Source organism: Emiliania huxleyi (genome assembly GCF_000372725.1).
Source record: "Emiliania huxleyi CCMP1516 chromosome Unknown EMIHUscaffold_158, whole genome shotgun sequence".
In the NCBI taxonomy this organism is placed as follows: domain Eukaryota; phylum Haptophyta; order Isochrysidales; family Noelaerhabdaceae; genus Emiliania; species Emiliania huxleyi.
This window is the reverse complement of record NW_005201004.1, coordinates 49,162-68,001: the sequence shown is the minus strand read 5'-3', so window position 1 is coordinate 68,001 and position 18,840 is coordinate 49,162. Positions and strand designations below refer to the sequence as shown.

General features: G+C 65.6%; 5 protein-coding genes across 5 annotated transcripts; 2 read left to right on the top strand and 3 right to left on the bottom strand.

Annotated features, from left to right (window-relative positions):
- EMIHUDRAFT_441602 (hypothetical protein) lies at positions 1–2,304 on the bottom strand. The gene is made up of 9 exons (XM_005785776.1): positions 1,667–2,304; positions 1,505–1,591; positions 985–1,282; positions 878–910; positions 728–808; positions 437–527; positions 276–349; positions 131–202; positions 1–64 (listed from the first exon to the last, which is right to left on the bottom strand). The coding sequence occupies exons 1-3, from the start codon at positions 2,273–2,275 to the stop codon at positions 1,160–1,162; spliced, it is 819 nt and encodes a 272-aa protein (XP_005785833.1). The 5' UTR covers positions 2,276–2,304; the 3' UTR covers positions 1–64; positions 131–202; positions 276–349; positions 437–527; positions 728–808; positions 878–910; positions 985–1,159.
- A 621-nt stretch (positions 2,305–2,925) lies between these two features.
- Positions 2,926–3,909, top strand: EMIHUDRAFT_229737 (hypothetical protein; the record flags this gene model as incomplete). Its single annotated transcript, XM_005785775.1, has 2 exons — positions 2,926–3,292; positions 3,650–3,909. The coding sequence occupies 2 exons, from the start codon at positions 2,926–2,928 to the stop codon at positions 3,907–3,909; spliced, it is 627 nt and encodes a 208-aa protein (XP_005785832.1).
- Positions 3,910–7,565: 3,656 nt separating this feature from the next.
- Positions 7,566–9,394, bottom strand: EMIHUDRAFT_455814 (hypothetical protein; the record flags this gene model as incomplete). The annotated part of the gene is made up of 4 exons (XM_005785774.1): positions 7,566–8,096; positions 8,172–8,290; positions 8,360–9,072; positions 9,350–9,394. The coding sequence occupies 4 exons, from the start codon at positions 9,392–9,394 to the stop codon at positions 7,696–7,698; spliced, it is 1,278 nt and encodes a 425-aa protein (XP_005785831.1). The 3' UTR covers positions 7,566–7,695.
- Positions 9,395–10,063: 669 nt separating this feature from the next.
- EMIHUDRAFT_229733 (hypothetical protein) lies at positions 10,064–12,476 on the bottom strand (the record flags this gene model as incomplete). The annotated part of the gene is made up of 2 exons (XM_005785773.1): positions 10,064–10,073; positions 10,126–12,476. The coding sequence occupies 2 exons, from the start codon at positions 12,474–12,476 to the stop codon at positions 10,064–10,066; spliced, it is 2,361 nt and encodes a 786-aa protein (XP_005785830.1).
- Positions 12,477–17,383: 4,907 nt separating this feature from the next.
- Positions 17,384–18,476, top strand: EMIHUDRAFT_455813 (hypothetical protein; the record flags this gene model as incomplete). The annotated part of the gene is made up of 1 exon (XM_005785772.1): positions 17,384–18,476. One exon carries the CDS (start codon positions 17,384–17,386, stop codon positions 18,323–18,325), a length of 942 nt encoding a protein of 313 aa, XP_005785829.1. The 3' UTR covers positions 18,326–18,476.
- Between the last annotated feature and the right edge of the window lie 364 nt (positions 18,477–18,840).

Here is an 18,840-nt window from a genome sequence, read left to right as displayed (position 1 = left end):
GCGCGGCGGGCGCGGCGGGCGCAGCTGCAGCCGGCGGCGCCGCGGCGTGCTCACGCAGAGCCGCCTGCGCGACAACTGAAAAGTCAGTGGCTACTCGGCGAGTCGGGTGCCTGCGGGCGGGCGGGCAGGCCTGCAGTGCCGCGATCGCGTACGCGTTCGCCTCGACGTCTGCGTCAGCGGCGCCGAGCCGCTCCTTGAGCGCCTTCAATGAGTGCGTTGATGCGTTGATGCGTTGATGAAGGAGTTAGAGGAGCGGCGAGCCGCTCCTTGAGCGCCTCTTTCTCCTGTGTGGCGGCGGCGAGCTCGTCGCGCAGCTTGAGCAGCTGGGAGCCGAGGCTGCGCAGCGCGCCTGGGGAAGCGCGGAGGAGTCATCAACGAGCATCGCTGCTTTGCCCCTGGGAGGGGGAGCGGGGGCGCGGGCAAGCGCGGCGCAAACCGTTTCGCGCGCTAAGCTCCTCCTTGAGTGTGGCCGCCTCCTCCTCCGCCGCCGCCGAACTGGCGAGCGCACTGCGCAGCTCCGCCTCCGCCTGCGGGACATGTCTCGGACATGTCTCGGACGTGTCGTGCACGTGCCACGGATATGAGGATATGACACTGCGCAGCTCTGCCCTCCGCCTCTGCTCCCGACAAGCCTCGCCCACATCACGCCCACATCTCGGCTGCCTCTCCGCTGCCTCTCGGCTGCCTCTCGGCTGCCTCTCGGCTGCCTCTCCGCTGCCTCTCGCGCCTCTGCTCGCGACGAGTCGGCCGCGGTGGCAACTGTCTCACTCGACGCCTCGAGCTGAGCTCTCGCCTCTCCCAGCTCGACCTGTCCACACGCCACGTCGCGCTGAAGAGCGCCGCCTCACCCCCACCGAACCCGCCTCTTCTTCTCCGCCTCTAGCCCCGCCAGCCCGGCGGCCAGCTCCGCCTACACCAAAGGGGCGGACAGACACTGCCGGAGCACGGGGCACGGCCGGGTGGCGTTGCGGCGGCAGGCGCCGCCTCTCGCTCGCTGGAGGCGGCGAGCTGGCGGGAGAGGGACCTACGGGCCACCGAGATATGGGGAGATATGGGGAGAGATGGCGAGAGATGAGCTGGCGGGAGAGGGACCTACGGGCCACCGAGATATGGGGAGAGATGGGGAGAGATGGGGAGAGATGAGCGGCGGGAGAGGGATCTACGGGCCACGCGCACGACGCGTCCGAGACGCGCGGGGCGAGGTCGGCGGCTGGGAGGCATCTCTCTGTCTATCTATCTCTCTGGAGGCGGACTCGAGCGTCGCGTCGCGCGAAGTCGACTCCTGACCAGAGGTGCGACCGGCGGTGCGTGAGGGACCGACCCGGCACTTCGCTTCGAGCGAGGGCGGCTCCTCTAGCGGCTCCTAGTGACCCTCCTCTAGCGGCTCCTCTAGCGGCTCCTCTAGTGGCTCGGGCGAGGCTTAGGGTCCGGGTCCGGGTCAGGGTCAGGGTCCGGGTCAGGGTCAGGGTCAGGGTCAGGGTCAGGGTCAGGGCTATGGCGGCTCCTCGGTGGCGCGGGCGAGGGCCCGCGACGAGGCGATGGCGTCGCCCTCGACGCTCTCGATCCGCCGCTGCGCCTCGAGCAGCTGCGCCTGAAGGGCCGTGTCCCGGACGCGTCACAGGCAGCTGCCCGCCTGCTGGCGCAAGCCGCGAGAGCAATCCCTCGCCTCGAGCGGACCACTTCTCCGCTCTGCGGCGGCGGCCGCCTCCTGGGCGGTGGCGCGCGCCTCTCGCTCGGACTGCAACGCCGACTCCGCCGCCGCCGCCGCCGCCGCCGCCCCCTCCCTCTCCCTCTCCCTCGCCGCCTCAGCGGCAGCCAAACGCTCCTCGAGCGCCGCCACCGCAGCGCCGCCCTCCTCCCGCAGCGCAGCCAGCCGCCGCTCCGCCGCCGCGGCCTCGGTCCGCCGCTCCTCGGCCTCTCTCGCCAGAGCCGCCTCCGCCCGCGAGAGCGACTGCCGCGCCTCCTCCGCCGCCGCACGCGCCGCGAGCAGGGCGGCGTCCTCGTCGGTCTGGACAGCGAGAGTGACGAGCTCGGCCCTTGCGAGCTCGGCCCGCGTCGCCTCCTTCTCGAGGGCCTTGTTCCGCTTGCTCACCGCGTCAATCTTCTTTGTGAGCGCAATCACCAGCTCGCGCTGCTTGCCCGCCTCTTTGAAGCCCTCCGCCGCGAGCTGCGTCTTCTCCTCGACCTGCGCCATTAGCGCCTCCAGGTTGGCCTGCATCGCTCGGAGGCGGTCGTCGACCAGCCCAGGGCCGCCGTGCGAGGCGCGGTCCGCCATGGTAGATTAGGTACGCGAAGTCGCGGCGGCCCAGGTCGATGAGTCAGACGCGAAATCCCAGCTTTTCTTTATCATTCTTTGCGCCAGTCCCGTGCCCAGTGTTGTGCGAGGGAGTTTTGTTGTAAGATTCTTTTGTCTCGATGAGAACGCGAACTAAATAAATAAGAAGTGGCCAAAAGTGTATGGCGACTCGATTCACCTCCACTCTCGCCTTGCTCGCTCGCCCGCGCGGACACGCACGAGCGACACACAGACACAAGCAGGCTCACACACAAGACACACACATACATGTGCATTGCACATGTGCATGTGCATGTGCATGTGCATGTGCATGTGCATGTGCATGTGCATGTGCATGTGCATGTGCATGTGCATGTGCATGTGCATGTGCATGTGCATGTGCATGTGCATGTGGTGTGTATGTTTGTAGGAAGGTGAAGAACACACAACCGCAAGCGCCCGGCAAATGATGAACGGGAAAAAATCCTCCAAGCAGTCGTGTAGTGAACAGCTTCCCCTCGGGTTTCTTGCCGTCGTACCTGGGCTGTGTGCAGCGCCGGGTCCCCAGGGTGCAGGGTGAAGTGAACAGCCTCGCGTCGCGCCCCCACGTGCCCCCAGCTGACCTGCGCCTGCACCTGCGTTGCACCGCGATGTCCTCCTCGTCCGCCCCGCCGAAGGCGGTCGTAGACTTTGTGGCGGCGCACTCCGACGCGGAGGTCCTCGACAGCGGCAAGGTGCGCTGCTCCACCACGGGGCACGAGTGCCTCCCACAGCTGGACGTGCTGCGGGCGCACTGGGAGGGCAAGACCTACCGGAAGAAGGCGGCGCTGGTCGCGTACGACTTCGAGCAGCACGCGCCTCACCTGGTGCCGCACAAGCAGAGCAAGCACCTCCTCTACTGCACCGTGACGCGCCAGCCGGTCTCGCGCCAGCCGTCTGCGGTCGAGGGCCACGTCAACGGCAAGCGCTTCAAGCGGATGCTGGCCGAGCGCGAGGCGGCGCAGGCCAAGCGCAGTCGTGCGGGCGCGGGCGGCGAGGAGGGCGGCGATGAGTGGGACTGGGAGGAGGGCGAGGAGGAGGGCGAGGAGGAGGAGGCGGCGGCGGCTGAGGAGCCTGCGAAGCGGAGGCGGGTGGAGGCGGCCGGCGGGGAGGGAGAAGAGAGCGTGGAGGGCAGCGAGGGGAGCGGCGAGGGGAGCGGCGAGGGGAGCGGCGAGGGGAGCGACGAGGAGAGCGACGAGGAGCTGCAGCACGAGATCGGAGCGTTCAAGTCGGGGAGGCGCTTCTGGGAGGAGGAGGAGGAGGAGAGCGAGGAGGAGAGCGGGGAGGGCGAGGACGTGGAGGAGGCGGACGTGGAGGCGGACGTGGGCGGGAAAGGCAAGCGGGCCAACAAAGGCAAGCCCAGCAAGCAGGCGCCCGGCAAGGATGCACCTGGCAAGGATGCCCTCCCCTTCCCTCGCGGCGCGGGCAAGGTTGCGACCGGAAGCAGCCGCCCCGGCGGCGGAGTGCACGGCCAGGCTGGGGCGGGCGCGGCGCGCAAGGCGGCGAGGCGACAGGCGTACCTCACCAACATGTCCGGGCGCGGAGGAGGGGGTCGCCGCGCAGGGAGGGGCGCACACGAGCGAGGCAAGCGCTAAGCCAATTAGATTCCAATTAGCGGGCCGAACGGTGGGAGCTGGGAGTGCTGGCGGGCTGTGTCGCACTGCCTGTCTATTGTGTGTGCCGGCTCTCTTGTTGGCTCTCGCTCGATGCGATTCTGTGTCTATGTGCGGCTTCGTTGACGTGTGAGCAGTATGTGTATGTTGGAGTCGCATCTCACACGTCACCGACGTCAGCGTGTGAGGTGCAGCAACGGACGCAAGCTACGGACGACGCCGCGCTTCGGCTTTGGGAGGCGGCTACATGTTCAGAACCAAACCGCGTGTGTGAAGGTAGTCTCCCCATCTCGCGGGACCGACGGGGTCGGGGACCGAGAGCGGGACAGGCGCGCTGTGACGACAGGGCCGCTCAGCTGACCCAGTGACACGTCGTGACAGCGCTCCGCAGACCGCACACCGGTCACCGCACGTTGCCTCCTCTCAGAGTGGCTCTCACCTCTCCAGACGCAGCGAGGGCCGTCACTGTGGCGCCATATCTCAAGCTCAACCGCTCATAGGGCCGAGCGTTTTTGATCTCTGCACTCCTGGGTGAAGAGTGGGGCCCGGGGTTGTGCGTTTATGTGAAGTGGGCGCCCGCCCGCCGCCTCTGAGACTGAGTACTGAGAGCTGGGTCTCGGGACCCCTAGCGGATAGGCCGATGACTTTTAAAGGACTTGTCCTTTACAAAAGGACAACTTGATCTCGCGTTGTCGCTCCCATTGAGCTCTCTGCAAGCCTCTCCTGGGCATTGAGGTATGCTACCATGTCCACCTGACACCCTCCAGGCCGCGGGGTTACCACCCAGCACGAGCAAGCACATTCAAAACCGACCCAAGACGTACCCCCGCAACCGTTTGTCCTTTACGACCGCTAGTCCTCATCACTGTCCACAATCACCCGCCGCTTGCGTGGGGGGGGGGCTGCAGCCTGGGAGGGGGGCGCAGCAGGCCGCTTGGCACCTCTGGCGCCTTTGGTCACGCGCCCAAGCACTCCCTTGACCATCTTCTTCACTATGAGCTCGCCCGGTGTGAGCTTGCGTCCCAGTCGCTGCAGCGGCTCTCGTAAGGTGGTACTTGCGGGCGTTGATGACGCTCACGTCGGTCGGGGCACCACCCACTAGCTGCATGATCACCGGCCGGTCACCTGGTCACCGATCACCGGCTTTGGAGAGTTCTCTCAGGACTTCTCTCTCAGACGGTGATCGGTGATCGAAACGCGGCGGCACGTAACGTCCAAAACAAGGCCGCGACTGCCGTCCCCCGGCACCACCGGGCACGGGGAAGTTGCGAAGGGCAAGTGGAGTGCGGGAGGTACGCCTGGGCCGGCGAGCGGGGGCGCGTGGCGCCCTTCAAGAACCTGTCCTTTTAGATAGGACAAAAATCTTTTTAAAAGGACACATGGGGCTATCCGCTAGAGTGAAAACAAAAACAAAATCGAGAATCAGTCAAAAACAGCCTGCGAGAGCGGCGCTGCGCGCCGCCTACCTCGTGCGGGTCGTGAGGTAACCCCAAATAGCATCCAAAAACGTGTAACAACCGAGACGATACAGAGGCGGATGGGCGCACGCACCCGCGCAGCGCCGCAAAGAAGCTGGCGACGGCAATGCGCTTCCTGGTGAAGGAGCCTAACCAGTTCGAGGACGACGACATCGATGATGTCATGTTGCGCGACGGCGTCATCCATTTCGTCAAGCCTCCTTCATCGTGACCGTCGCCACCCTCGCCGCCGTCTCGCCTACGTCGCCGCCGTCGCCATCATGGGCCTCGCTGCCGAGACGGTGCTGTTGCATCTGACTCGACTCTCCCACCCCCACTGGCTCCTATCAATCCGCCGCGACACCAGGGCTCAGCTCGGCGCTTCACTCCTGTCCGGCGTGACTCTCTGTCTCACATGAGTTTCTTCCGTCGATTGTGTCACGTCTCCCCTCCTTGTTCGGCGTAGCCGAACTGCGAGCGAAGCGTAGCTGCTCTGGTTTTTGTACTTTGTACGATCCTAAGGTTGAGACCCCGGCGGCCCCTACGAGGCTCAGCGCCGGCGCCACTCTCGAGTCCAAACGGGCCGTGGCCGGCGTATTAGCAGGGTTAGAGGCGGTTGCAGCCTTCTCTGGGACCCGGCGCTGCCTGGCCAGGCCTCTCAGTTCACGAAATCGCACAGACAGTGACAGTCAGACATGCAACAGCCAACACCCCGTCCCCAGGGAAGGCGAGCAAAAACCTTCTCGCGCTCGCGCTAGACGCCGACTCGGAGGCCGCACCGGTCAGCTCACGCCAAAATCGTGAACCGTGAACCGTGAACCAACTAGCCCCGCCCCGCCCGAGTGCCGAGTCCGTGAACCGCGAACCGTGAATGAACCGCGAACCGGCGGTTGGGTTCATGAACCGGGTTCACGGTTCACCGCGTGAACTGACAGGGCTGTGCCTGACCGTGTCGATCGATCTCTGTACCTGTTTGTCCGCGCTAGGTGATTTGCACGGCGAGATCACGGCGACGTGGAAGGAGTGGGACGACAAGACGGAGGCGGAGTACTTTGACCTGGTCGGTGGCACGACGGGCAGGCCCCCGGAAGCCGAGGTGGAGCCGTGGGACGAGCCCGACGAGGGCGAGAAGCTGCGCGCCTCCGCGCGGCCGCCGGAGCCGGCTACGAGGGTGGCGCTCTCGCGCTTCGCTGCGCTGCGCTGTATGGAGTCGGCGCCCACGCCTTCGCACCTCAGCTCCCGCTGCCCGCTCGCGAAACAGTTTGCCAAGGCCCCTGTGCTGCTCAAGAAGGACGTGCGCATGACAGTGGGTGACGCGACGAGGATCCTGGATTGCCTTGTCCGCGAGGGCAAGGCACCATTTTCTCTATTTGCGGCGGACCACACGCGAGCATGTGCTTGTGCCTGACTCGTTCAGGACATACCCCACAGGTGCCCCTCTTCCTCGCGACGGACAACACGCCTCTCAAGGCGGCTGTGCTCGGCAGTGGCGCCGGCCTAAACGCGTCCGTCCTTCTCCCCCGCTCGGTGACAGCGCGTGTGCGCGCCCAAGGCTGCGCAGAGTGCATGGTTAACCCTGTCTTCAAGCACGACTTCAACCGCTCCGACGTTGCTGAGATCTTCCTGGACCTGGTAACGCGCCCCTCGCCCTGCACGCGCAAGTCTGACGCGCCGCCCGCCCAGAGTGTGTCACGAGGCACTTTCCTCGCAGATGATGCTCACCCTCTCGCGCTGCTTCTACCACGGAGGGTCCAATTTTGCCAACACCGTCCTAGCGCTCGCGCCGCCCGGCCACTGCGACAAGCACATTCCGAGAAGAGAACACGCGTGTGCCGCACCCGCGGGCTGAGATGAGGACCCCAGAGGGGGTTCCGCTCCCGAAGGCTCTAAAACACTGCGATTTTCACTTTTCAACGCGGCTCGCACGCTGGTCGCTGCGCTGAGGTGCACGCCTCAATGCGGAGAGGGGGAGAGATCGCGGCGACCGAGAGTTGCCGCGCAGCTAGAGCTCTCTATAGACTCTACCGCCTAGGCATACGGCGCTATAGAGTACCGGCGGCACATGTGCGGACGTGACACACGTGTGTGCATGCACAACAACAACAACATGTACATGTACATGTCGCTACACACAGGGGGTCTGCTTGAGGTATGTAGGGACTCCAAACGCGACGACACAAAGAAGAAATTATGACATCTCTGTCACAAACACAGGTGCGGTCCCTGCGGAGACTGGCGCTGGAACGAAGAATAGGCATTGATATACAGAGAGGGTCACCCCGGCGTGTCTGAGAGTGCAGACCCCACGCCTCTACCCGCCTCCCCCTCTCGAGAGCCACGTGGCGTCAAGCCGCTGCTCGATCAGCTTCCACACGACCACGAAGAGCGCGCTCTGCAGCCCGTTGATGAGCAGTCTGGTCCGCAGCCCGCGCCCGAGCAAGCCGGCCACACCGTCCTTGGCCAGGACGGCGGCGGCGGCGGCGGAGTAGGAGAGGGAGGTCGGCGACGTCTGGCGCGACGTCTTGAGCACGCGCAGCCCGTTGGTGAGGCAATCCGAGACTGCAGTCGACAGGAAGCCGATCACGGCGCGCTGGGCGAGCTGCGCCGCGATCGGCGAGGCCTCGTCCACGGGCAAAGCGGCGGAGAGGGCGTTGAAGGTCAGCCACCAGGGCAAGCCGCCGAGGAAGGAGGCGGCCATGTTGGCGAGCGCGCCTAGTGAACGATCTGCTCTCGTTCAACGCGCACTCCATTGGCCGAGGAGGCAGTTGCCCATCTCGGCGATCGCACCGTCGTACAAGACGCCGATCCCTCGTGCCCGCACCTTCTGGCGGAGCTGCGCCCAGCCGGCAGACCCCTCCACCTGCAGCGTCGTCTTGACGCAGTCGAGCGGAGTGACCGCGAGCCTCCTACGGGGCATGTCTCGGACCTGTCTGCGCCGTGTCGCGGAGCAGTCGAGCAGAGTGGCTGCCAGCCACCAGCAGGAGGCGACGGCGCTCGCGCAGGCAGTGCGCTCGCTCAGAGTGAGGCGCGAGGAGGCGAGGAGCGAGAGCATGCCCGACTGGGCGGCCGTGTCGCCGAAGCGGACGAGCGGTGACTGCATCAGAGCGAAGGGGAGCCCCTGGTAGAGCCGTGGGATCCCGCCCGCAGAGTAGAGCGTGCGGAGCGCATGCCGCGTGGAGACGCCGTGCCTGTACTGGTAGTGCATGCCGGTGCGAAGCCACATCAGTGTGAGGACCTGGATCACGCCCGCGGCCGCTCCAGACAGCCCTCCGCCGAGGGCTCTCCGCGCCGCAGTCGCGAGCACGTCGCCAAAGGCAGCAGCCTCGCTCGGTGGCGGCAGCGGCCGGCTGGCCACATTCCACCAGCAGACTGTGCCCACGAGGCAAGTGAAGACTAGCAGTTTGGTGGCTCGCCGTGAGTCACGTTGCTGCCACCCGCACACGCCATTGCGGCGGCTGTGGCGGCGGCCGGCCAGCCGAGGCGGAAGCACGAGCGGCGCCTCCTCGTCGGCGATGAGCGAGCCAGAACTGCGCGCTCCGCGAAGGAAGGTTGTCGCCTCGTCAGCGATGAGCGAGCCGGAACTGCGAGCTCCGCGAAGAAAGGCTGTCGACTCGTCGGCGATTCGGGCTCCGTCGCCGCGCACAGCCGAGGCGAGGATGGCGAAAGCAAAGATAGGTGCCCTGAGCGCCTATCCCTACTCGAACGCCAGCATTCACAGCGTGTGTGTGTGTGTGCGTTTGTGTGTGCACTCACACTCACTATTCACAGCCTTGTTATTGAGAAGAAAATACGTCCTATGGCTCTGTGCGGCAGAGGTTGAGGTGCGAGCCCTGTGGTTCACATAAACGCACAACCCCGGCCCCGAAATCGCACAGTGACAGTCAGACATGCAAGACGGGGTCCCAGGGAAGGCAAGCAAAAACCTTATCGCGCGCGCTAGATAGACGCCGACTCGGAGGCCGCACCGGCCTGCTATTCACAGCACAAGCTTTGCCTGGCGGCTTCAGCATGTGCAGCGAAAAGCATGTGCTATTTCCAGATGGATCCTTTTTTCCAAATGGACCCCCCCTGTGAAAAGGTGAGGCGTGGTCTGTCTGTACTCGCCAGCCTGCGCGCCCGACCCCGGTGTGCGCAAAAAGAATTTTTCGCCGCGCGGTCGCGCAGCACGATTCAAAAAAGAATTTACGGGAGGAAACCAAATGTGCAAACTGTGCAATGGAAACACACGACGACAACACATCTCTCTCCTCTCCACACACACCCGGGACACAGGTTATGCACTCTACTAAAAACACACACACACATCTACATCACACCTGTTCTCTCTTTGGTGTTTCGAGGAGCGGTCTAAATGGACTCAGCGCAGGGGAGGCTCTGCTTGGGGACAGGTGACGGGGGGCATCGCCTCGCCCGTGTCAGGGCTTTCAGCAGGATCGCAATCAGGACCGCCACCAGCAGCACGACGAGGGCGAGTGCCGCGAGGCGCAGCCAGGACACTGGCCCCGGCGATGGGGGTGGCGAAGGCGGCGAGGGCGGTGGCGAGGGCGGCGAGGGCGGCGAGGGCGGCGAGGGCGGTGTGGGCGGCGAGAACGGCGGCGATGGGCGACACTTGCAGGTGCTCTTCAAAACGGACCGCGGGAGCAAGGAAGTCGTCGTGTCCTCCGTACCACACTGGCAGCTCAGTCCCGCCTCGCAGATGTCGTCATCCTTGTGTGCGCAGCACATTCCTTCCTTGCTCGACCATATGCCCATTTCCTTCGCGTTTGCGGGCATTGGTCCGTAGCACATCTTGTCGAGATGACGGCCGTACGCGAGCTTGTTGTGGTTGTCTTTGTCGCCCGACTGAGGTCCGCCCATTGGATTCGCCTCCTTCCATTTGCTATACTCTTGGATGTCGAGCAGGGTCATCATCCCTTGATCCTCGTGCTCGAGGACGTGGCAGTGGACGACCTGCCGGCTGGGGAAACGGTCGAGATTCGTACGGACGGGGAAGGAAAGGTTTGTTTGCGCCCAGTACTGAGGAGTGCACTGGCCGAATGAGTTGTTCTTCCCCCCGTGCATCGGATCATCCGGATCCCCCGTGCAGTCGTACTTGTCGACGGGCGCACACCACTTGGCAGGTACCATCAGTACGTCATGCCAGTCACCAGCCTTGAAATAGGGCTCAAAGGCGCGGTCATCCTTGTCCCCTTTCTCAAAAGCCCGTGGTCGCTCGTGGGTCTCGAGGCCATCCTCGCCAAAGAGGCCGAACTCGTCGTACGACGTCTGCAGCTGAAACGGGTTCACGTGCCAGTGGAAGGCGTGGAAGTGCAAGCCATGGAGGGTGAAGTTGACCAGGCTGCCGACAGGCATGCTGAAAACGTTTGTATCTTCCCCTCCTGCCCTGCTGTGCCGGAGCACGGCCATCCTCGAGTCGTTGTGGTCCGGTTTTATGTTTGGCTCGTCGCCCTTGTGGAAGTATCCATTGCCATAGAAGTCTCCGTTAATCGATGGCAACGGCGAACCGCCACTCCCAGCAAAATGAATGTGACGGTCGGGGCTGAAACCCGCTTGGGCGGCGAGCTGGCTGTCAGTCACGTCCCTCAGGTCGGCCAGGTAGCAAGGGTAGGTCACGCTGATGTTCGGCAGATCACACGTCTCGACGCCAGTCTCATGTACGGCCATGATGGTTCCAAGTGCAACGAGCGAGGGTTCGAAATTTTTATTTACGGTTTTGGCGGCATCGAACATGGTCTGAGAGATGTTCGCCGCGCTCGAGCCAGGGTCTAGCATTTTGACCGCTTCGCAGACGCTGTTGTCCGTTTCCCCCGCTTCGTTGTAAAACCAGGCCGTGATGGGGTACCGCGTGCACATCCTGTTTTTGTCTTCGGGGCATGGCATCTTGTCGACTGTGTGTCCCGCGCAGCGCACGAGGATGTCAGCACGGTTGCCAGAACCAAAGTACGCGTAACTGGTCCTTCGGGGCATGTCGCGAATGTAGACGCCGTCCTTGGCCATCAGCTCCATGTCGCACCCTTCTGGCAAGGAAAAGTAGAGCTGCTGATCGATCGAAGCGTACACAATGCGAAGGCGCGTCCAAGCGTTCGCAGCAACGTAATGCGTGGGGTTGTAATCACCGTTGACGAGGAAGGTGTTTCCCCCCCCCTCCTTGTCTCCGTCCGTGTAGTCGAAGGGCGCGCTCCAAACCTTGGACCGGTCGCATTGCTCGGCAATGAACTGATCCCGATCGCAGTCCTTGACATTCAGTTCCTTGAGGGTGGCATTCAGACACTCTCTGTCCTCGTTGAAGTACTTGGGGTCGATCATCCCAGCCATCCCAAAATCATCGCAGGCCCTGCTTTTGAATACCTGCGACGGGGTTTTGTAGCTGATGTTGTTGTAGGCCTTGCAGCACTTAGCCATCTTGTCCTCGACGCCTTTGTTTGCGCCCTGCCCCATTACGCTGGCAAGCCCCAGTATCACCAGGTCGAGCTCCGGCACGAAGTCTGTCGACTCAAGGAATGCAGGGAGCGTGCCCTTTGGGTCAAGAACCTTGAGCATGCCGACTGCTCCTCCTCCAGCGTGAGCGCCAGTGGACCCGTGTTTGTGGGGGTGGTACCAGTACGTCCCCGGCATGTGGTCCTCGGGGATGCTGTAGGTGTAGTTTCTCGAACACTTCGGGCCGACTTCAACAAAGACTGAGTCTCCGGGCTCTTCGCCGCTGACATGAAGCCCATGCGTGTGCACGTTGGTCCACTCGAGGTCATGGTAGAAGTTGTGCACACCCCGCTGCCGGAGCAGCGGCTGGTGTAGGTTGTTGAACAGCTCGATTGTGAGATTGTCGCCGGGATACACGTTTATCGTTGGGCCAATCGGCGTGGCTGCGCTGCGGTCGGTGTCGTTGCGCTGGTATCCGCGAGTCGTGATGTTGCCGACCCCGGCCACGGTGAAGTTGACCACGTCAAAGGTGAGAAAGCAGTGAACGGTCTCTGGCACGATATCCTTTTGGTGAGAGCGTGGCTTGCAGTGCGAGAGCTGGTTGCCGAGCAGCTTGGAGGACGACGCCAGGGCCACAGTCGGCAAGAGGGCTGACAGTGCCTTGTAGAGTGCCATGATGATGCTCACGGTGGGGACGCGCTTGCCCTTGCAGGACTCAAATGCCCCTTGCGTCGGTCAGCTGTAACTACCTCCAGTAGCTCAAGCGTCAAGGTGGTGCCCGCTTTCTCCAGGTGCAGGTCCAAGGTGGTGCCCTGCTGCGAGTTTTCTTTTTCGAGCCTTCGGTGTTATGAAATTTTCTTTTCTCAGAGACTGATTTTCAGCGGCGAAAAAAAGAATTTCCAGCATCGCCCCTCCCGTGCGAGTGAGTCACCCGTCATCCTCGTCGGAGTCGTCGCGGATGCGCCGCTGGGTCCGCCTGGCGTGCGTGCTGCCGCCAGCGTCAGCCGCCGCTGCCGCTGGCGGCCCAGCAGCCGCCTCGCCGCGGCTGACGGCTCGGGCCCTGCTCAAGCGGGCCGAGGCGACGGGCGGCGCGCCGTCCTCGTCGTCTGAGGCGATGCGCGGTGCTTTGCGCCTCCCTCGAGAGGAGCCGCCGCCACCGCCGTCGTCGTCGCTGCCGCCGCCGCGCCGCCCTCGGCGGCGGCGCTGTCCTCCGCCCTCGCCCTCGCCCTCCGCCCCGCCCTCCCGCTCCGCCCCCCTCACCGGACCGCGCTGGCGGGCGCGCTTCTCCGCCCGCCGCTTCTCGCGCAGCGACGCCTCGGCGCGCTCGAGCTCGTCCGGCTCCTGCGGGAGAGAGGGAGAGCTCTGCGGTGAGGGACACGGCTCAGCTGGCGCTGCGAGGCGGCTGCTGGCGCACATGCGACCACTCGATCTCCTCCTCACTGTCGCCCTCCTCGCCGCCGCCCTCCTCGTCGCCCTCCTCCTCGTCGTCGCCCTCGTCGCCCTCGTCGCCCTCGTCTGCCGCCTCGGTCCTCCTGTCGCCGCCGCGCCGCAAGCGTGACCGACGCGCCTCGCCGCCCCCCTCGCCGCCTCCCTCGCCGCCCGCCGCTGCGAGGAAGTGCGGGATCAGGTGGAAAGTGATGCCCTGCCGGCTGAGCTCCGTCAGGGCCTGCGCAAACGCGCGGTACTTGGCGGCGCCCTCGCCCAGCGCCTCGGCCTCCTCGCGCTCGAGCTGCTGCACCCACCTATAGAGGGGCGGCGGGGGGAGAGGGAGGGGGGTCGAGAGAGAGAGGGGGAGGGGGGGGGAATTAAGGGGGGGGGGGGGCACCTCCGGACGGCGGTCTCGCTCGACTCGAAGACCTTGATGCGAGGCCACGACGAGAACTTGCCGAAACCCACGTGCGCCATCCCGTCCTCGTACAGGCGCCGCATCCTGCCGTGCTCGCTGGTGTCCTCCTCCTCCTCCTCCTCCTCCTCCCCCTCCCCCTCCCCCTCCTCCTCGCCCCCCTCGCCGTCGCCCTCCTCGCCGTCCTCGCCCTCGCCCCCGCTCGACTCGCCCTCCTCCTCCTCCTCCTCCTCCTCCTCCTCCTCGCCCGCAGGCACGATGAAGCGGTCCATCCCCTCGTCGCCTACACCACACACGCGCGCCGCGGTGAGAGGTATCCGCCGCGCCCCCTCCTCCGACCATTCGGCGCGCCCGAATGGTCGCCGGTGGCGCCGCCGAAGCCCAGCCTCTCCCAAGCCAGCGCCGAGGCGGCGGGGTCGGACAGCTTCTCCTCGAAGAGAGGCGCGAAGGAGCTGTCGGCCGCGCCGCCGCGCTCGCGGCTCGCCTGCACCTCGTCGAAGAGCGAGAGGTAGAGGGCGGCGTGGTTGGCGGCGAGCCCGCGCGCCGGCGATCGCCAGAAACGGTTGAGCGCCTGCGAACAGCGTCGCGGGTGAAGCGACGCTCTTGCGGCGGGCGGGGGCGCGACCAGAGTGGAGCGGAGCGCGCCCCCTGGCCGGCAATTTCTCGGCTATCTCTCGACTATCTCGACTACATCTCTCCCCCTGGCCGGCGCCGAACAGCTTTTGGTTCGCCCCCACCCAGCGGAAAGTGAGCCCGTCGGCGCCGCGCAACGCGCACTGCTTGAGCCGCTCGTTGACCTCGGCCGCGGGCATCGCCTTGGCGGGCAGTCCGTGTAGGAAGTGTCTAGGAGGTGTCTACGAGGAGTCAGAAGGGGCCCAGCATCGCCTTGGCGGGCAGTCCGTGTAGGAAGTGTCTAGGAGGTGTCTACGAGGAGTCAGAAGGGGCCCAGCATCGCCTTGGCGGGCAGTCCGTGTAGGAAGTGTCTAGGAGGTGTCTACGAGGAGTCAGAAGGGGCCCAGCATCGCCTTGGCGGGCAGTCCGTGCGCCCCTCGCAAGTGCGCCCTCAGGTCGGCGATGGTAGGCATCACGCACTGCGCCGCCGCAACCTGACATTAATTATGTCGTGATGCAATCTTAGCGAGGGTAGGCATCACGCACTGCGCCGCTGCTGCCTCGGGGGGGAGAGAGAGCCCCTGCTCCCTCTCCCACCGCCGCACGGGCAATGCGCGGTAGAGCAGCGTCAGCGGCTCGAACGGAACCTCGAGCAAAGCCTCGCACACCTCCTCCTCCTCCTCCTCCTCCTCCTCCTCCGCCTCCTCCGCCTCCTCCGCCTCCTCCGCCTCCGCCGCACGCGACGTCGACGCGCCGGCGCCGCCCCCGCCCCTGCCCTTTCCTCCGCGGCGCGATGCCGCCTTCTCGAGCGCCTTTGCGGCGCGCTTGCCGTCCCCCCACGCCGCGGTGGCCGCCTCGATCTCCGCCTAGACACGCGCGGCATGTCCGGGACGCGTCCTGGACGTGGCGGCCGCCTCGAGCCCCTCGCAGCAGGCTCGCCTCGGCGTCTTCCTCCTCGGCCGGGTCCTCGCCTACGGGAGATATGGGGAGATGTGGGGAGATATGGGAGATGTGGGGAGATATGGGGGAGATGGTCCTCGCCTACGGGAGAGCGTGTCGGGCACGCCTCGGGGGCGTGCGATGGCCTCGTCCGCCCCCTCGGCGCGCGCCCTCGCCCAGCCGCCCGTCCGCAGACCGCCCCAGCCCGTCCCTCGCCGCCCTGCGGCTCGCGGCGGCCGCAGAGTCGGAGCGGAGCCTACGGCGACGTGCGTGCCGGGCCCTCGCCTCGCGCCGCGCGTGGCGTGCGGCGCTGCGGCGCCACTGGGTGAAGATCACTGCCGCTAGAGCTAACGGCTACAGCGGGGTGGTGGCGCCAGAGCGTGCAGATTGGGCAGCAGAAGAGGTTGCCACGCGCGGCGGAGAGGCGCGTCGCTTGCCACGACGCGAAGAGGTTCGCGAAGTGGTCCGTCGAGTGGCCGCCGCCCTCGCCGCCGCTCGGCACGTGCAGAGCCCGCTCTCCTGGGACCGGGGGGGCGGACACCGGTGCTCGTCAGCCCGCCAGCGGCGCCAGCTCAAGGCCTCGACTCAAAGCCCGGGCGCGAGGGGCCGTGGATGGGGTGCGAGTGGAGAGGGGGAGGGGGGGGGGGCGCAAGGGGCCCGGGCGGCGGACGCGAGGCTCGCCCCCCCTAATTAACTGTTAATTAATAGTTAATTAAGAGGGGCGGCGGAGGCGAGGCTCGCCCCACTTGCGGCGAATCTGCGCGCGCAGCCGCTCGCCCATCGGCGCGCGGAAGTGCGGCGGCGAGCGCCACTCGCCCGACGTCATTGCGATCTTGCGCATCGTCGAGATGTTGAGCCGCATCACCTGGAAGGAGGTTGAGAAGGAGCGGGGGGCTGTTGACACTCATTGAGGGCAGAGGTTGAGCGGGCGAGGAGGCGGCTCGACAGCGCAGAGGGCGGGAGGGGTGCGCCGCGGTGGCGGGGGTGCTGTCGGCACGGGGGGCGGGGCGGCGAGCGCCGAGGAGCCGTCTGGCGACCGCCACACGACGTGCTTCTCTTGGAGCGCCTCTCCAGTCACCGCGTCTGAGCCTGGCTCGCCGCAGAGGTCGGCGCGATCGTCCGCGCTGCTGCTCTCGTCCGCCTCGCTGGCGTCACCGCCCTCGCTCGACTCGGCGCCCGACTCGTCGCCCCGACCCGCGCTCGCCGCCGACGCCTCACCCTCGCTCTCGCTCATCTGGATCTGGACCCGCTTCCTGGCTCGGCTGGCTCCGACTGTGTCGCGCGTGCCGCGCGAGGAGGTGGCGGCGGCTGCAGAGCGCGCGCGCCCTGACGAACGGCGGCGGGTTCGCTGAGCGGGTTCGCTCTCCGATGTGTCCCCCTCCTCGGTGCCGCTGCTGGCGGCCTCCGCGGAGGAGGAGGCGTCGTTCTCAGTCCCGCCGGACTCATCCACGCCGGCCTCAGAGCCGGAGGGGCGCCACTCCGAATCGGAGGACATCGGGTCGTGCACACGCAAAGCAACCGGGTGGCGGGTCGCGGGCCGCGAGGGACCGCGGGGGGGGTAAGCGGTGGGGGCTTTAAGGGGATGTGTTCCCTTGGCACCTTGGAGTGCTGGGGGGGGCGACAGGGAGGATGTGGCCTTGAGTTATGTGTACGCCAACTCAGGGTGTGTGGCAGCCCGCTGGCTGTGTGTCTTGTGAGCTTGTTTGTGTCTGTGTGTCGCTCGTGCGTGTCGTCATCATCTGTCCAGCGTCCACCCATACCGCGTTGGTGTCCAGTCCGAGCCTGGCTGTTCTTCACCTTTCTACCTACCTACCTAAGGGGAAGGGAGTGGGGGGCGCCCAGTAGGGCGCCGGCACCCCAGCGTAGAGGGCCTCGTGTAGCCCTCCTTTTGGTATATATAATAAAAGCAACGTACAGCGGGGTGGGGGCACAAAATGATTTTCGAGCCACGCAGCGAAACGCGAGGTGGGGGGCCGGGCGCGCCGGGGGCGCGGCCCCCGACCGAGCTGCTGCGACGGCGTCCACACCGGCCAGAAGCCCCAAAATTTTCTTCGGCGCTGCGCGCTGTTGCAGCCGAGTGTCGGTTCGAATCGTCCTTCGCGGAGCGAACGCGGCGACACGTGCGCACGTCGCGCGCGTGTGCGCCTGCGACAAGACGAGACGAGAAGAGAGGAGAAGTAGACGGTTGATGTTTTTGCTGCCGCGGCCGCGCCGCGAGCTCGCGTCTGTTTTGGCGCCGACGACGCGACGCGCCCCGCTGCGTGAGATGGCGCCGCCGCGGGGTCGGCGCCGCGATCAGCCGCGCGCCAGCGGCGAGCGGCGCAGCGCGGCCACCATGCGGCGCGAATGTCGTTACAACTCTCAGAGAGTCTTTGCGTTACTTGGAGCACTTGGAGTGCAGTCGGCAACCTCAGTTACGTCACTTTTTCTTGCCAAACGTGTCATGGGCGGCGCCCAGAGCGCCGACGGCTCCTCCTCCTCCTTCTCCGCCGTCTGGGCCGAGCTGCCCGACGCCGCAAAGGATGAGATCGCCGCTCTCGCAGGCAAAGACTCGACCGCCCTGCTCAAGCCGCACCCAAAGGCGCCTCCAGCTGCGCCGCCAGTGCCGCTGGGAACAAAAGCCTCGCTCGACCACACCGCGGCCACCGCCGCGCTGACGCTGGTGCCGCGGCTGCAGCGCAAGCACTACGAGACCATCCCAAAGACGCTGACCGAGGCGGCCTTCTGGGAGGCCTTCTTCTCGCACGCGACGGTGATTGTGACGCGCCACGCAAAGGCGCTGCTGGTGGCGCAGGGCGAGGGCGACGCGTGGAGGTGCGCCGCGCCCGACGACTCCTTCACGCCGGCGTGGGAGGCGGCGGACGAGGCGGCCCGCGCCAAGCTGGCGGCGCTGGCCGCGGCTGAGTCGGAGGCGCTGCTCACAGCGGCGATGAAGGCGCCGCCTCCCTTCCCGGCGGTGCCGCTCGGCACGACCGTCGCAATCAGCGAGCGCGCGGCCGTGGCGGCCCTGACGCTCGTGCCCGGGCTGCAAAAGAGGCAGTACGCGCTGGTGCCACGCCGGCTGGACGAAAAGGCGTTCTGGGTCAACTTTTTCTCGCACGCGACGTGTCTGTTGGCGCCAAAGAAGTGAGCTTGTGGGAGCGGAAGACGCAGTGCTCGATCTTTACCGGTATGAGACCGGTATTTGGCGATATTTTGATTAGTTTTGGAGTGGTATGGTATAGTGGTACGCGAAAGTGGTATGCGGGGGTTTCATTAGTTGTAGCGGCTGTCGGTGTTGTCCCGGGGGCGAAACCATGCAAAAGTGTGCGGGTATTACCCGGGTATACCCGGGTTTTTCCAGGCATACCCGCAAAATACCCGGTATTTTGCCGATTTTGCCGATTTTGCCACCAAGAAGGCACTCCGACTCGCTTTGATTTCCGTGAGGCAACTGGTATCCCGTACCACTTTTTGATTAGTGCAGGCCTTGGGTTTGATTAGCCAAAAACTCCCATACCGGTAAAGATCGAGCACTGCGGGAAGAGGCGAGAGAGGCCAGGCGACTGGCGCGGGTAGTCCGGGAGGGTGGCGAGGCACGCGCACGGGCCTTGCTGTGTGCGATTCGTCGCGGGGCCGCAAACGCGGGGCGTGTCTCTCTCCCTT

Bases quoted from the DNA above. Each gene is read 5' to 3' on its own strand.
- EMIHUDRAFT_441602 (XM_005785776.1), bottom strand. From the start codon at position 2,275: ATGGCGGACCGCGCCTCGCACGGCGGCCCTGGGCTGGTCGACGACCGC. The intron at 1,592-1,666 runs GCGAGGGATTGC...ACGGCCCTTCAG, and splicing joins GGAGAAGTGGTCCGCTCGAG to GCGCAGCTGCTCGAGGCGCA. The intron at 1,283-1,504 runs GAGCCGCCATAG...ACCTCTGGTCAG, and splicing joins CCCTCGCCCGCGCCACCGAG to GAGTCGACTTCGCGCGACGC.